This window comes from Neopsephotus bourkii, unplaced genomic scaffold (genome assembly GCF_033783945.1).
Source record: "Neopsephotus bourkii isolate Nb327-2 ecotype Australia unplaced genomic scaffold, CSIRO-AGI_Nbou_v1 NB_1765, whole genome shotgun sequence".
Lineage (NCBI taxonomy): Eukaryota > Metazoa > Chordata > Aves > Psittaciformes > Psittacidae > Neopsephotus > Neopsephotus bourkii.
In genome coordinates this window covers 5,620,405-5,634,595 of record NW_026902239.1, presented here as the reverse complement: position 1 = coordinate 5,634,595, position 14,191 = coordinate 5,620,405, and the positions used below count along the sequence as shown (strand labels likewise).

Below are 14,191 nucleotides of genomic sequence, written 5' to 3'. Positions count from 1 at the left end.
ACCTAGGCTGTTGTTACTGACTGCTGCAGCCATGGTGTTGACCCCAGACAGGGCAGCATGCCCCGGCACACTAAGTTCTCACCTCCCATGTGTGGAGCTGTGTTTTGGATTAAATTTACCTGTCATTCAATCAGCTCTTCCTCAATGGCCAGGTTTTCTAGAGCACTGCTCATCTCTCCCTGGAATCTTCAGGTGGATTCCATGCAAAACTCTGTATGATGCTCAGCTATAGCGCTAGCAGCACCATAAGAACTTTGTTTCATATTCCTTAGAGAGCAGGGTTGGTTCTATTTATACAACCAGTTGAGGGCTCCTTTTTGGAGTGGAATGATAACTGACTCATTGCTAGCTTGTGAGTTGTCATAGCCACTAGATCTTTCCCTGCGCTTTCTAGCACCATTTTATCATTCTCTGACTTGCAATTAGCGTTACCCGAGAAATTTGCACTTAGGCTGTCAGCTTTATTCAGATCCTTCTCACAGATTTTCAAAGCTCTGGCTTCCAACCCAGTCTCTCCTAGTTTAACATTGCCTGCAAATTTAATAAGCATATTCTGTTCTATAATCCAGTCTGCTAATGAAGATACTGAGTAATTTTAGATCTGAGATAAATTTTTTTGTGGAGTGCTTCAGAAATCTGGGGATGTGATTTTCAAGACACGTCCCTTTTTCCCCTTGTATTTTCATAGGTGATGAGGTTGTGACTGACATGTCCTCAGATGTGCAGGCTTTGTTATAAATGATAAGTGCAATTAGGGCTTCATTTATAGGGCTATATAGGACTACAATTAAGACTATAGTTTATAATAGTTTTAAAAGCCCTTGGCTACAGCATCATCATCTGTTGGAGGTATCTGAAGCTGTTGCGGTCGCTGCAGTTAAACCGGTGTTGGAACTATTATAGAATGCCTTCTTCAGAAAACGTGTGTTTCCTTATTTGTGTCTGCACTTAATCAGTGTGCATGTGGGAAACTTAGAAGAGCTCACAATTATCCCCAAACCTGTAAGGTAGGGAGACAATTTCTATGATATTTTCTGAGGTAAATTTACTTCTGTAAGAACACTCACAAAATGTATTACAGCAGAGGTTGATTTGGGAAGCTGTAATGGTAAGAAAGATATTATGGAAGCCCCTTTCACTAAATGTGGTGTAATAGAAATTACAAGATGGTATGGGCTTAGATCACATGTGCAGGTCTGCTACCTAGAGGCAGTTATCAGAAAACAGTACCAGCCAGGGCAAATGGGGATACTTCTGGAAACACAGGTAATCCACTACTTAGTAAAGTCACAGATCAGGAAATGGGTTCATTTCCTGCAATAATCTTACTAAAAATGCATTATGTTACTCGATTTAATCTTAGGCACTTGTTAGTATAAAAATGATGTACATGATCATTTTACACGCGTTCAGAACTGATAGTGGAATTTGTAGGTTTTATAAAAAGAAAATATCACTGTTGATCTAAGAAAAAAGCTTTGCAGTACTAGCAGGTACAGCCTGCAGCCCTTTGCTGGTACCTGAGAAGTTCTTCTACATCTTTTGCTTTTCTTCAACAAGAGCTTGCCAAGCTTCCAGGCAACACATGATACCAACCATGTATCCCATATTTTATTATTCTTTCAGTTATCAGTAATAGAATATTGTTTTCTCTAGCAAGAAGGCATTAATATCTTTCAAAAACTATTCTTTTAGTATGCTCGAACATACTATGGTTAAAACCCCCATAAATTCATGCTTTTTATGACAATATGCACCGATACCAGAAGTGCAAAGATCCGGATGCTGAACTAAGCATTAACAAACATAAACCTCCCACCAAATCTTGTAGGTTTTGTCCACGTTCTGGTTCTTTAATTCCTCACACCTCTAAGTGCAAAATTTAAGGTAAAAAATTCAACCTCATGACGCATCTATGCTTAAAGCCTTCAGCTGCCGCTTTCCCTTCCGCTGTCAGTCAGTCTCTGACTTCACCTCTCCTTGCCGTTTCATGTGCCCTCATCCACGGCTTCTCTCCCACTGCTTCAACCCTGGCTCTCCAGCTCTCCCTGTTTCACACTGCTGTGAAACTTTTATGTGGCTGAGCTCTAATGCATTTTACATCCTTTTTGTGATTATTTACAGAAATTACAGGAACACTTACCTTTGCCGATTCCTACTGCTTCAGTGCAGAGTAAACTCTTACTGCTGAGGTCAGGAGACTGCTGTGGGCTTTCCCCTATGCAGTGGCAGGGGGACCTCTTAGCAACACCACAAGAGGGACCTCCTCTTGTGGTCACTATCGGAACTGTAGTCCTCAAAATTCTAAGCAGGTCTTCAACTTTTATTGGAAAATTCAAAGTAATAGGAGCCAAAGTTTTACATGTATGTGGAGAAGGTGGAAGCACCTGAGACACAGGGTGGAATTTTAGCTTGGGATGGGAACCTACTGATTCCCTGTAGGGAATGAGAGCAAAGGACTTTCAAGCTTACTTCTTCTGATGGGGCCTTTGGTCTGAGTCACCTGCATCTTGGGTACACAGCACCACTGTCTGTCCACATGTCCTGGATGTCCTCAGTCTCATGTTCCTTATGGATTATGTAAGAATTGCTCACATGGACCCTTATGAGAAGATTGGACTCTTATGATGTGGTTTTACTTTATTTTTGGTTGGTTGTATATGCCAAAACCTGCATCTTTCTCAGCCTTGTGCATTCTGCCATAAGCAGCCCTGAAAGCATCTTGGTCTCATGGCACCTTGTGATCTTGTGAGGACTGCTGGCTCTAGGATCAGGACAAAAAAGATAAGGCAGCCATAAGCTGGACAGCTAGCCAGTGGGCTACCCATTCAGAGTTTCATTTGGTTTAAATAACATATAATCTGCACAGTTAAAAATCCTGTGTTGTGATAACTACTTACCTGACCTTTGTATTTAAAGTCCAACAGGGTCTTTATATTAGTTCGTTTAAAGTTTACAGTGCAGGAAAGTTGTGGTACAGATTTGGCCCGTAGGTTCCCACTCTGAGGTAGCTAAATTTCCAGTCTTCTGGCAAATCATGTCCTTGGCTTCAATAGTTTCTTTTCAGGTTTCAAACACATGCTCACTGTATGAATAGACATGTGCCTATAAATTTACAATGTCAGTATCAAAAGTGTGACCATGTAAGAATCTGATCAGAGCTGATCTACCCTGCTCAGAAGTAAAACTTTAGCTGGATCATAAGTCACTGTTCTTTCGGTGCAGGGCACAGTCAGATGGTGCTAGTGCTATGAGACAGCAAATAAGGTGGGATCATATGCTTAGTTCAGAGCAGTATATGCACTCCAGCTGACAGTGTCAGTCTTGCTTCCCCAGTTAAATGCTGGAAGAAATGCCACAAGTGGCATGCTTTTAATGCATGGTTTTTTAATTCAAAGAACCATTTATTTATCTGATAATAAATTTTGATCTTCTGATCATTCTAACAAAATCTGTTAATCTAAGAAAAAAAAAAAAGACCTACATTTTTTTTATGGGACCCATATAGATAACCTTTTATAGAGTTTTGTTGAGTACTTCAAGATACACTTGGTAAGAAATAACCAAGAATTTGACATAATTTATGATTTGCAGTGTTTATGGTTTCCAAACTCCCTTTGTGCTGTCTTGTACTGCACGAGTCTTACTTTCAGAATCCAAAAGTCAAAGTCTAGTGTGCCCTGTGTTGAGAAAGAAAACCATTTTGGCATCAACTCTGGTACCTCCAGCTTCCAACTTTCCTGGGACAGAGAAGCCAAAGAAATCCTATGCCTCTTCTGTAAAGCCGTCCTCTATCTAGAGTAATTTATTGTGCAGATGTCCCCCCAGTAAACAATTTGATTGTTTTCTGAGCAGTATTTCCTGGGTCACTGAATCCTGTCCCTCCCAGGAAACTGTAGGGAAAGTTCCTCTGACAAGCTGAGCATGCTCTGTGATATAAGTTCTGATGAACAAGATCCCTTTTCAAGTTTTCTTACTCCAAAGCTTAAATTAATTAATAAAGAGTTCATACACAGTAGTCCTGCACCATCCTTTACATTCCATAGTTTTCTGGTTTTGTTCTATAGCGGTGTTTTCCCTAACATGACACAGTTGTTAACCTTTTTCAGTCCCGTGTTTGCTAGGCTAAACAGGCCTGTCTTTGATGGGCTCCTCCTGTGAGATTCCTTCCTTCACCTGAGTATCCCAGTAATTCTTTGCACCTCTTCCAGGCTGAGCTCCTGAATAGCTTGAATACACTTGAATGAGTGTAGCTAGAATTGTGCACATTTACATTCATCTCCTATAGGTAAGAGGTGAGTAACCTGAGGGAAGGTGAGGGATGGTGGTGTAAATCAGACAGAGCCTAGATTTCTGGTAAGTTACAAACTACAACAATCTTTAATATTGGCTGTAAACTGCCACTGAAAGAAGCTCTACTAAGAAATGAAAGAGGTAATATCATGTGTATAATAAAGATAGCATGTGTCCCATCAGTGTGGGCATCACTGAGGGGTGTTTTTACCAGTCTTTTGGTAAAGGCTGCTTTGATTGCCTTGGGTCTAGTAGAGCTGCTCTTTCTCTCTTGCAGCAAGTTCCACCAGCACCAGTTTCTCTCTGCGCTGGCTCATCCAGCACCATGGGGTCTTCATGTATTTCCTGGAGAAGGAGAAAAACACGCCAAGGTTTGCCATCAAATACAGCTGACATGCTCTCCCTGCATTGCCCTGTCAAGCCTGGGTGTGGGGATGAACTGGGGGATGCTGCTGCCTGGCCTATAGAAGCATGTCACACACCCAAGAGGCCTGACTCTCACCCCAAGGCATCAGCCTTGAAAAATTCTGCCCTTACTATTTCTTTATCCTTTTAATCATTATGCTGGTAAGTCAGTTGTGAGTCCAAAGAAGGAAATGGCTGCTGTAAAGCAGGTCTTTGAACAGATCAGGAGAACGCCACATTTTAAAAAACAGGGCTGCTTACTTTTTCTATTATTTTTTATGGACAAAACCAACTGAAAAGAATGGGGGAAGCAGTAAATTGGTAGCAAAAATTGCCAGTCAATTTACGGACAATGATATCTACATTTGGAGATTGTAAGGAAATAGCATGTGTATCAGCAAACCATTTAATTCTGTTCTTCAAATTGATGTACTCTTTTTGTTGAACATATGTTATTCCAAGAGCCAGTCTACTTCTAAGGGATGAGAAAAGACTGATAGGGTCAGAATAGGTCATATTAAATGAGTGGGAACATGGCATTCATGTCACCAGCACTCTCTTCTTCTCATTGCTATTCTCTTTTTACGTGGTGATGTGGGGACACATAACTCATACTAGAAGAAGCTTTTATAGGCTTGAGCTCATAGAGTCTACAGAGCCACAGGACTCAGTAAATGCACAAAAAATGCCATCTAGAAGAGCTATCAAAACTCACACACAGCCTTGAAGTATTTGAAGTAGTGTCTCTCTCCTGCCCTTTTTCTGCCTGCAGGCTGAGACACACCACCCTAAATGTTAGATCACAGTTGCCCTTCTCTCTACAAATGCCAGTAAGCAAAAGTGCTGGGGAGCCAAGCCTGACTGCAGGTGTTCCTCATAGGGGTGATAGATAGAAACCACCGTCCTTTTAGGGCCAGTCCCTCAGCAGCAGCTAAATGTCTGCTTGGCTGCTAAGATCAACACATGCAAGCTCAAGCCTTGAGAAAACCTGTTTTCTCCAGAAAAAAAACCCCAAATATGCAGTTTCCTTTTCTTTATTAGCATGTGGCATTGGAAGGCTTTGTCCCTCTGGCACCTGGCGGATGTGATCACAGCATTAATACTTACTGTTCAGCTAGTTCCATGGATATTTGCTCCAAAGAGCATCCTTTCGTCTCTGGTATAAAGACAGCCACAAAAGCCAGAGATGCTAGGCTCACGATTGTGTAAAGGAAGCACACCCAAGACAAGCCAATCAGCTCTGCAAAGAAAGAAAACATGTCTTTTGTTTTAAAATTTCAAATACTACAATTTATTTCTGGTTTTGCATCTTACAGGATACAGCTCCTAATGCACAGGATAGAACTTAGAAAGAAGGTAGGCTGTTATCCTTAGCTCACTTATTTGTGCCTGGCCATAATTTGGAAAAGAGTGGTTTTGCTTTTTCTACTACTTCTTATGAAAGAAAATTTATGGATCCTGTTAATCCATATTAACAGGAACCTACTCATTTATTTTGCTTGCAGTCATTCTGGAACATGTAATTGCTCGTAGTTACACTTTCATAAATCCAGATTAGAGACAGTTAAGCCAATAGAGTTACTGCAGCTTTACATTAATTGCAACTGAGACCAGAATAACAGCTGGGTGGGCATTAACATGTCAAGCTCCATGACAAAAGGGGACTTTCAGGTGAAACAGTTGATGCTGAGTACCTGAAGCGTGCACTATCTACTTTGGGGGATATTTCCTTAGGATTAGCTCCAATCCGGTCCAAGGACTGAGCAAGTGTTGGAAGCTGGAGTGCATCTGCTGTGCATTTTCTGGCTTGGTTTTGTCCAAAAGCTTGTTGTTTGCAGTTCTGTGCTGCAAACCAAAACGCGGTGAGGGGAGGATGGGCAACTGCATTATTTCCTTCTGGAGAGGGCTGTTCATCTGACTAGTGCTAGTATGGACATAATGAGTTTGACCTGGCATATTTTCCCAGTGTCAACCAAGATAGTACTCAGGGTTTTTTTTTACACATTTTAGTCACAGATCGTGCTTATTTTCAAATCCATCTCAGAATGCATCTAACAGGATGAAAACCACCTTGATTTCTTGTGTGTTGATTGCCTGCGAGTAATGTACAGTTAAAGGAAACCTGGAATTTCTGTTCCCTTATAAATTTTGATTTTCAGCATGTATTTTCTTCAAAATAAGACTGAAACCTAAAATTTACAAAACTTCTTATGAAATAAAATCAGAAAAAAATTATTTTGAATCAACTCATTTCAACATCAACTTTTTAACCCTTCCCCTTGTTTATCATCACTTTATAAGTTGCTATAGGGTAGTCTATTTTCTTGCATTAAAACATGACATAATTTTCCCTTACAAAGACACCTTTTTCAAAAAGAAATTTCCTCAAAGCCAGGCCATTAGCGTGAAAAGGAATGATTTCAATGGGATTGCTTTAAACATATTGATCAGAAAAGCTGTAATCTGATACCGATCAGAACTTCCATTGACTTCAGAAGATGTATGACTAAAACATATATTTTCAACCTACTACTAAGGCAAGGGTGTTTTTAAGAGCTGGGTTTTACAGCCTGTGGAGTAGATATGCAAGGTGCTCTGATGGCTAGCACCATGAGGCTTCAAAGGGTGTGCTAGAAACAGTGACATTACACTAACAAACTGAATGGAATCTTAATCTGCTTCCTGAGGCGCCACAACTGCAATTTTAGCAATGATGTTCGTATGGGAAACATTCATTTTGTCCACTAGGAGAATATTAACTTGGAAGGACACAGAGAAATCTTACCAGTTACAGTCAAAAATGTCAAGGAGATGAGGAGATTTATACCCCAGTTCATGCTAGATGTCAAAGCCATGGCCCGTCCTCTGATGCCACCAGGGAAAATTTCACTCAGGACCAGCCAGGCCACTGAAACAGAAGGAACAAAACATCAAACAAACAAACAAACTAACAAACAAAAAAGTGTTGTCTTCAAAGGGGTGGCTTTCCTTGCTGTGCATTTAGGTAATCCATTCTCTATGAGGGTGGTGAGGCACTGGAACAGGTTGCCTAGAGCAGCTGTGGCTACCCCATCCCTGACAGTGTTCAAGTCCAGGCTGGATGAAGATTTGAGCAGCCTGGTCTAGTGGAAGGTGTCCCTGCCCATGGCAGGGAGTGTTGGAACTGGATGAGCTTTAAGGTTTCTTCCAACCGAAACCATTCTATGGCTCTATGATTCAGGTGAGACTACTTGAAAGAATAAGGTGATTTTCCAGGGCGAGCAGCTGGTGGCACCAGGGCAGCACCAGCACACACAGAACTAGGGAAGTGAGCTCTGACTGCACAGCTGTGTGGGAAAAGGGGATGTCACTAAATAATTCTCAAGTGACATAATGCTAATGGAAATGGGGCAGCAAACCAAAGTAATCTTCAGCCTCAGAATGGCACTGTGTGTTTATGCCACCTTATAAATCAACCGGCCACACTGGAGCAGGTTTGCTATTCCAGCTCTCTGCTCCATATAAATGATATTCCTGTGATATAAATTAAGAGAGAGGGTCTGATTTTTGGCTCCTTTGTATCACACCACACCATAGCACAGGTGATCTAAATGATGGTGTTGCTAGCCCACAAAAACAAATACAGACATGAAGAGCTGTCCTTGTAACCACCTAGATAGCAAGAGAAAAAAAATGACACCACATTTCTGTACTATTCCTGGTTATTAGAAAAGCAAATAAAACAAAACAAAACTAGGAAAAAACCTCCATCATCTTTTTGTTCATAAGCAAGATGCATTTGAAAGAGGAAGCTTCTTGAAGAGACTGTGTGTTAGAAGATGACCAGCAAAAGAGCAGAGAGGTACTTGTGGATGAGCTGTGTCTTCAGACCTTTGTACATCATAAATTGCTCCTTTGTTATACTGTTCCTGTAAAATGACAGATGGGATTTTCTTCAAGACATTTGCACTGGGCAGTCTTAAAGATACATTTTAAAAATAGGCTCCTTGTCTGTGTCCCACTGCCCTATCCCTCTGGATTCTTGTAGCATTCCTGTGTGGCAGTACTGGTGAAGGTAGAAAACAAAAATGTGCTGTGTAAAGAGACTAGAAAGTGCCGAATGAAAGGGGAAAGAAAAGGGGCCCTGAGCCTTGAGTCATCAGAACAGGTTGGAGCAATCTCTAGGTTTCTTTGCACCACAGATTTTAATTCAATAACATTTTCTGGAGCTGGCCCAGATTTTACTTTTTTTAAAAAAGAAAAATATAAAGAACTTCACTCCCACAGTGGGCATGACCTGGCAGAGTGGTTGTTTTATTCCAGGGTAGCACACTGTGTAATAGCCTAACGCTGTTATGCGTAGTCAAGTGGCACACAGTCATACCACAGCTGCCATGTCCAACAGCAGCCATAGAGAAAGGTTTTTCTATTTTTTTACTGAATTGGATCACAGCAAAGTTTAATTCTGCTGCTGACAAGACAAACACTGCTCTAAAGTAATGCCCTGGGTGTGCTTTGTGCAGTGTCTACACATGATGGGGGAACAAAGAATAGAACTTGCTTCTCTAGCCCGTTGTTTTTCCTGCAGGCCAGCTAGCCCTGCGCCTGAGCAAAATCAGGCCTGGCAATGCATAGGGATCTCAGGGTTGTATTTTGCCCCTTCTCAGCATCAGGACTGTTGAAACCAGTACCATTAGTCACAACATGTCATGACAGGAAGTGCTAGCCGAAATGCAAAGCAGCAAGTAAGCAAGATGCAAAAGAGCCCTTCTGAGCAATGTGTGCACAGCCTGTGGAGTTTGTCTCCATGGGATGGCCTGGCAGCCAGCAACCAAGCTCGGCTGGAAAAATTGCTATACACTGAGACTGGCAAAGGGGATATTCACAGTAATGTTAGGCAGGATTTAAATAAAGTTTGAAATAATTCAATCCCACTTTCTGCACAGCATAAACCACCCTCCAGGAATAAACTTTTTCTGTGGGAACTTTAGTCTGCGTTTACTTCTAGAGTCTTCTTGCATTCAAGCAACTCGCAGTGGCTGCTCAGAGAGCTAACGAGTGAGGAGGACCAAGTCCCATGAACTGGCATGACAGCCCCACCAGGCTGGGTGAGCCCTGGCCTAGATGGGCTTTATCAGCATCATGGGCACTGGGGTACGGCTCATGCACAGCTGAAATGTGTGGTGCTGTGGCAGTTCCAGTAACATGCATTTTTCCAAGGACAGACTGGCTCTTTCAGGCTAACTACTGCAGTGCCTTGTCTGGGGGCTTGAAACATACTGTTTTTCTGTTAAGAAACCAAAATGCTTGAGGAACTGCATCAGCTGCAACAGTGGTTAGCTGCTCTTATTTCAACCAGTTATTTAGTTCAGACAGATCCCACTGACAAATCTGATCTGTTCTTCATTCTGCTAATGGTAGCTACTTCCTCTGGCACGGCCCTGACCTCTGCTTAGCTGGCAAGGATTGGACAGGCTTATTCCCTGCAGGGAAAGAGCAGTTGTAAAATTCTGGCACTTATTACAGTGTGTTTATCCCTTTCCCCAAGCTTGAAGCAGCAATAATGATCGATTCTTTGCTTTTAGCACCTCTCTGGGATTGTTTCTGCTATTTGTACTTTTGCCAAAAAGCAGCAGCTGCTGTAGGTACAGAGGGGTTGTGGCCTTCTCTTGGGGAGCCAGTAACTAGGTTTGGGCTCCCATTCATGATTGCTGCTACCTTGTGTGCTGTGTGCATGCAGTGCTGCAGAAATTTAACCTGTATGCTCCCAAAGTCCCTGCAGAGTCAACTATGTGCTCTGCCTTCACCAGTCTAAGCAGTGGTATGTTACAGTGGAAATCATTCTATCTTTAAAAGAGGGTCCAAATCCTCCTACTTCCCACACACATCTCCATATGATGTGTAATTTAATGTGATTGCTGTGATAGTAACCACAAAGCGCACACACAGTAGTTTTCATTGTCTGTTCTGGTCACACTTAGCTAGTGTTAGTGGATAGATGTGAAAAGAGCTGGTGATCTCCTTGTGAGATGTGGGTAAGGGATGAGGCTAAGAGCTCAGCATCAGTCTCTGCTAGATTCAACAGCTGCAGAATTTGCTCATGCAGTGACTGCAGGTAATAACTCACCCTTGCTGACCTGCAGTGCCTTGTATGTTGACAGCAATTAAAAAAAACTGTGCAGCTGAATGGTCTTTTAGTATGGTATAATCTATAGACTGCCTACTGCAAATGCAGAAGAAAATATTGCACTGAATTTGAACTGTTTCATTAAGTGCCACAGAAGCTCGATGACCGGACATTCCTTTCTCAAGTGGGAAGAGCAGAGGATTCAGGTATACAAACAACCTCTTGACCGAATGGTGACATTCACTTCTAAACAAAGTCACAGGGGCTGTAGTGGCAGAAAACAGAATCATAATGGAAGGTTTCAGCTGCTTCCATTAGGGCTAAATAAATTGCGTAATGGAACACAGTACTGGGACTATATTTTAGGTAGCATAGATGATGGTTTCTTCCAGGAATTTGCCTGATACTTAATAAGAGAAAAAAAGGCAAATCTTGCTTCAGTGCTGAGCATGGGTTCAAGTAGTTCAAGATGTCAGCTGTCACAAAGATGCTCTGTTATATTGGTTCTAACATTTCAAATTCAATATTCTTGTAGCGGTGGAAGAGACAAGAGCCTACCACATTTTGTTTCGAAAGAAGAATATTAGAATAAGCCTGATTTCTATAAAGATATTAAAAGGACCATCAGGGTAAATACATCAGGATGTTATGAAGAATGTTTGAATTAACTCATTAGAGGCTTAAAATACATATACAACCAAATAAAATAAAAGCAAATACCTCAGCACAGATAAGAAACTCAATGAAGAAAACTGTTAGAAATGTGTCTTCCATAAATTTGTACACTGTGTCCAGGCAAAGAAAACACAGTAGAATTGCTGAAAAGTTACTTGCAATATCATCCTCAGGCTTTTTGATAGTCTGCTGGCTGCAAGGACGAGAGGCCAGGGATGGAGCAGGTGACACTTGCCAGCACTGAAGAAAACGTTCCCTGGGAATACAGGAAGTGGTCACTCTGGTAGATTTCTGTACCAAGCTGTGGGCTGGAGCTGGGATAAAGCTTAAGTGATCTCAGCTGGAAGAAGGGAAGGAGGATATGTACAGTGTCTTGAGGAAGAGCTGTCTAGTTTTTTTTGCTGAGGAAAAGGATGTCTCTTTGAAAGAGTTAAGGAACATGGGGTTTCAAACGAATGAGCCACTGTGCTTTTCAGTTTCAAAGGTATTTGGTAAAGTGCCAAGGGCAAAAGAGAAGGTATTCATATTGATCAGTAGCTGTTTATAATACGAAACGAAGCACAAGGCCAGTCTTCACAGTGGAAGATTACTGGATCTGCTCAGTATATTTCCAGGTCTTTCAAGTGAGGTTTGAATGCACATGAAGAAGTACTGATAGTACAAAATTATTAAGGCTAATAAAAAATAAAGATTGTAAAGAATAGCAAAAGGATCTGAAAATACTGACTAATTTGGAAAAAAAAGAAAAAGACCCATAAAATCCATTATTAATTCATCTGAAGCCAGGAGAAAGCCAACCAGCAGGATCCACACCACCATGCCAGCATTGCTAAGGGCAGAAGTGCTAGAGCCTTTGTGGGCATCCAGACACAGCATCTGCTCCTGTGAGGTAGAGGTAATGGGTGCAGACAGAGTCTTGGCAGTTATTAGGAAGGGGACACTGAATGTGGTACTGAGAACACTATGCCTCTGTATTTGTCACATTGCATGCAGATCTGGTCAACTCATGAGGTAGACGATGTAAGGGGCTCTGAAAAGAGCAATTAAACAGACAAGTACCCTTCATCTTAGATTACATACAGCAGAGGGTAGCAGAGTTGGAGATGAAGAGAGGGTTTTGTTGCATTTATAAAGACAGAAACCAAGAGAATCCAAATGAAGTTACCAGGGACAGCAGTTAGGCAAGGCTTTAGGGAGGACATGCTTTTTCAGACAAAGTGTATTTCAACTGTGGAACTCACTTTGAGAGGGTGCTTCAGATGTGAAAATATTAGTGGGTTAAAATGATTAAATGCTGGGTATTAAAGCACCATTTTTCCATATGTGTGGGGAAAGATCCTTCAGGAATTATTGCTCACAATAGTAAAAATAAATCCCCAACATTTTTCTTGAAGTTCCCTAAATTACACATAGGCAGAATGACAGGTTGTGCATGCTGCATGAGCCTTTCCTGATGTATTTTCCTGCAGCATCTGCTGCTGGCTATTGTTGGAGGCAGGGTAAGAGATTGATTGAGTGTCCCTTTTGTTTGAGCCAACACGTCCAACTTAAGGAGCTTTGTATTTGGGCCATAAGCAAAGAGATGTCTCAACCCCTCTCATGATGCTTTTCTTACTTCCTTACTTTACAGCTGCGCAGTAAATAAAATATGATTTAAGAAAATAATCTACTTACATCAGAAAAACTGAAATATCTGATAATATCTGAGCAATACTGTGAGCTCGAGGGTACTCAGCAGTCAAGTGAGGTACATGAATGAAGAATGTCTTTGTTTTGACATTATTGTCAGGAGGGAGAAGCAAATTGGAAGCTGCTCAGCAGCTCTTGTTAATGACATTTTAGATTTCCTTAGTATTCATTTGCTGCTTAGCATTTTTTCCTTTCATATACCTGTATTGTGTGAGATCAAGTTCTTTATGGTGAGATTTATAAAGCAGCCACTGCAATGCTTCAAAGAATTCAAGTTTCTGAGGTATAAACTCAGGAAAAAGATTAAGTGGACTTACAGCTTAGGAAGGAAGTAGGCAGAAGTATGTGAGACTTTGAAAGGGAGGATTGGGTTGTTAGGAACACGAGGTCCAAGGGAAGAGAAGGAAGGGATTATCCCACCAGTAACGTAGGCAGACCTTCTAGGAATGTGCAACAAATGATCAGCACTGGCGAAGGATGCAAGCAAGCCACTGCTTAGCTTCCATTAGAGGAAGGAAGTCAGATGACATGTCTAATGACTGCCTTCGCCAAGACCATTTTTCCAAGCTTATGAAACCCCACAGCTTTTTTATTTGACTGGCTTTTGCCTGTGCTGGGTATTAACACAAATAGCCAGATGGCCCGCTACTTCTCACAGCTTCAGCTCTGGTTCTCCTTGATTCCAAAGGGCACAAGCCTTCATGATGTGTATGGTGATGAGGTGTGTACCCATGATGGCATACAGAATGGGGGCACATCTGGGATTTGGGGCAGGGGGTACCTGCTGCTGTAATGTACCAGCACGCTCCCAGCACTGCTCCCAGCGTTCACACAATGCAAACCCTGCAGAGGCTTTTGTCTTTGGGAAGGAAATCTGGGGGGCTGGCAAATGCAAGGGATGCTTAGACTGGAAAGAAGAGAGGATTGAGAGGGAGTCTGTGCTTTTCCAAAGCATGTAAAAAAGATATGGCACACAGAAAGTGAATTGAAACTCTGGCCTTACTTTTGTGCAAGAGGCCTAAA

The 14,191-nt window shown here is 41.8% G+C and overlaps 1 protein-coding gene across 1 annotated transcript in view; it reads right to left on the bottom strand.

Moving 5' to 3' along the window:
• Nucleotides 1-4,358: 4,358 nt before the first annotated feature.
• The window catches only part of SLC2A12 (solute carrier family 2 member 12), a 29,788-nt gene continuing 19,955 nt past the window's right edge, over nt 4,359-14,191 (bottom strand). The window contains exons 3-5 of the mRNA XM_061378132.1: nt 7,484-7,606; nt 5,806-5,938; nt 4,359-4,638 (exon numbers count right to left, since the gene is read on the bottom strand). Of these exons, the coding sequence (XP_061234116.1) occupies nt 4,542-4,638; nt 5,806-5,938; nt 7,484-7,606 (353 nt within the window). The 3' untranslated portion in view covers nt 4,359-4,541. The remainder of the gene's footprint in view (nt 4,639-5,805; nt 5,939-7,483; nt 7,607-14,191) is intronic.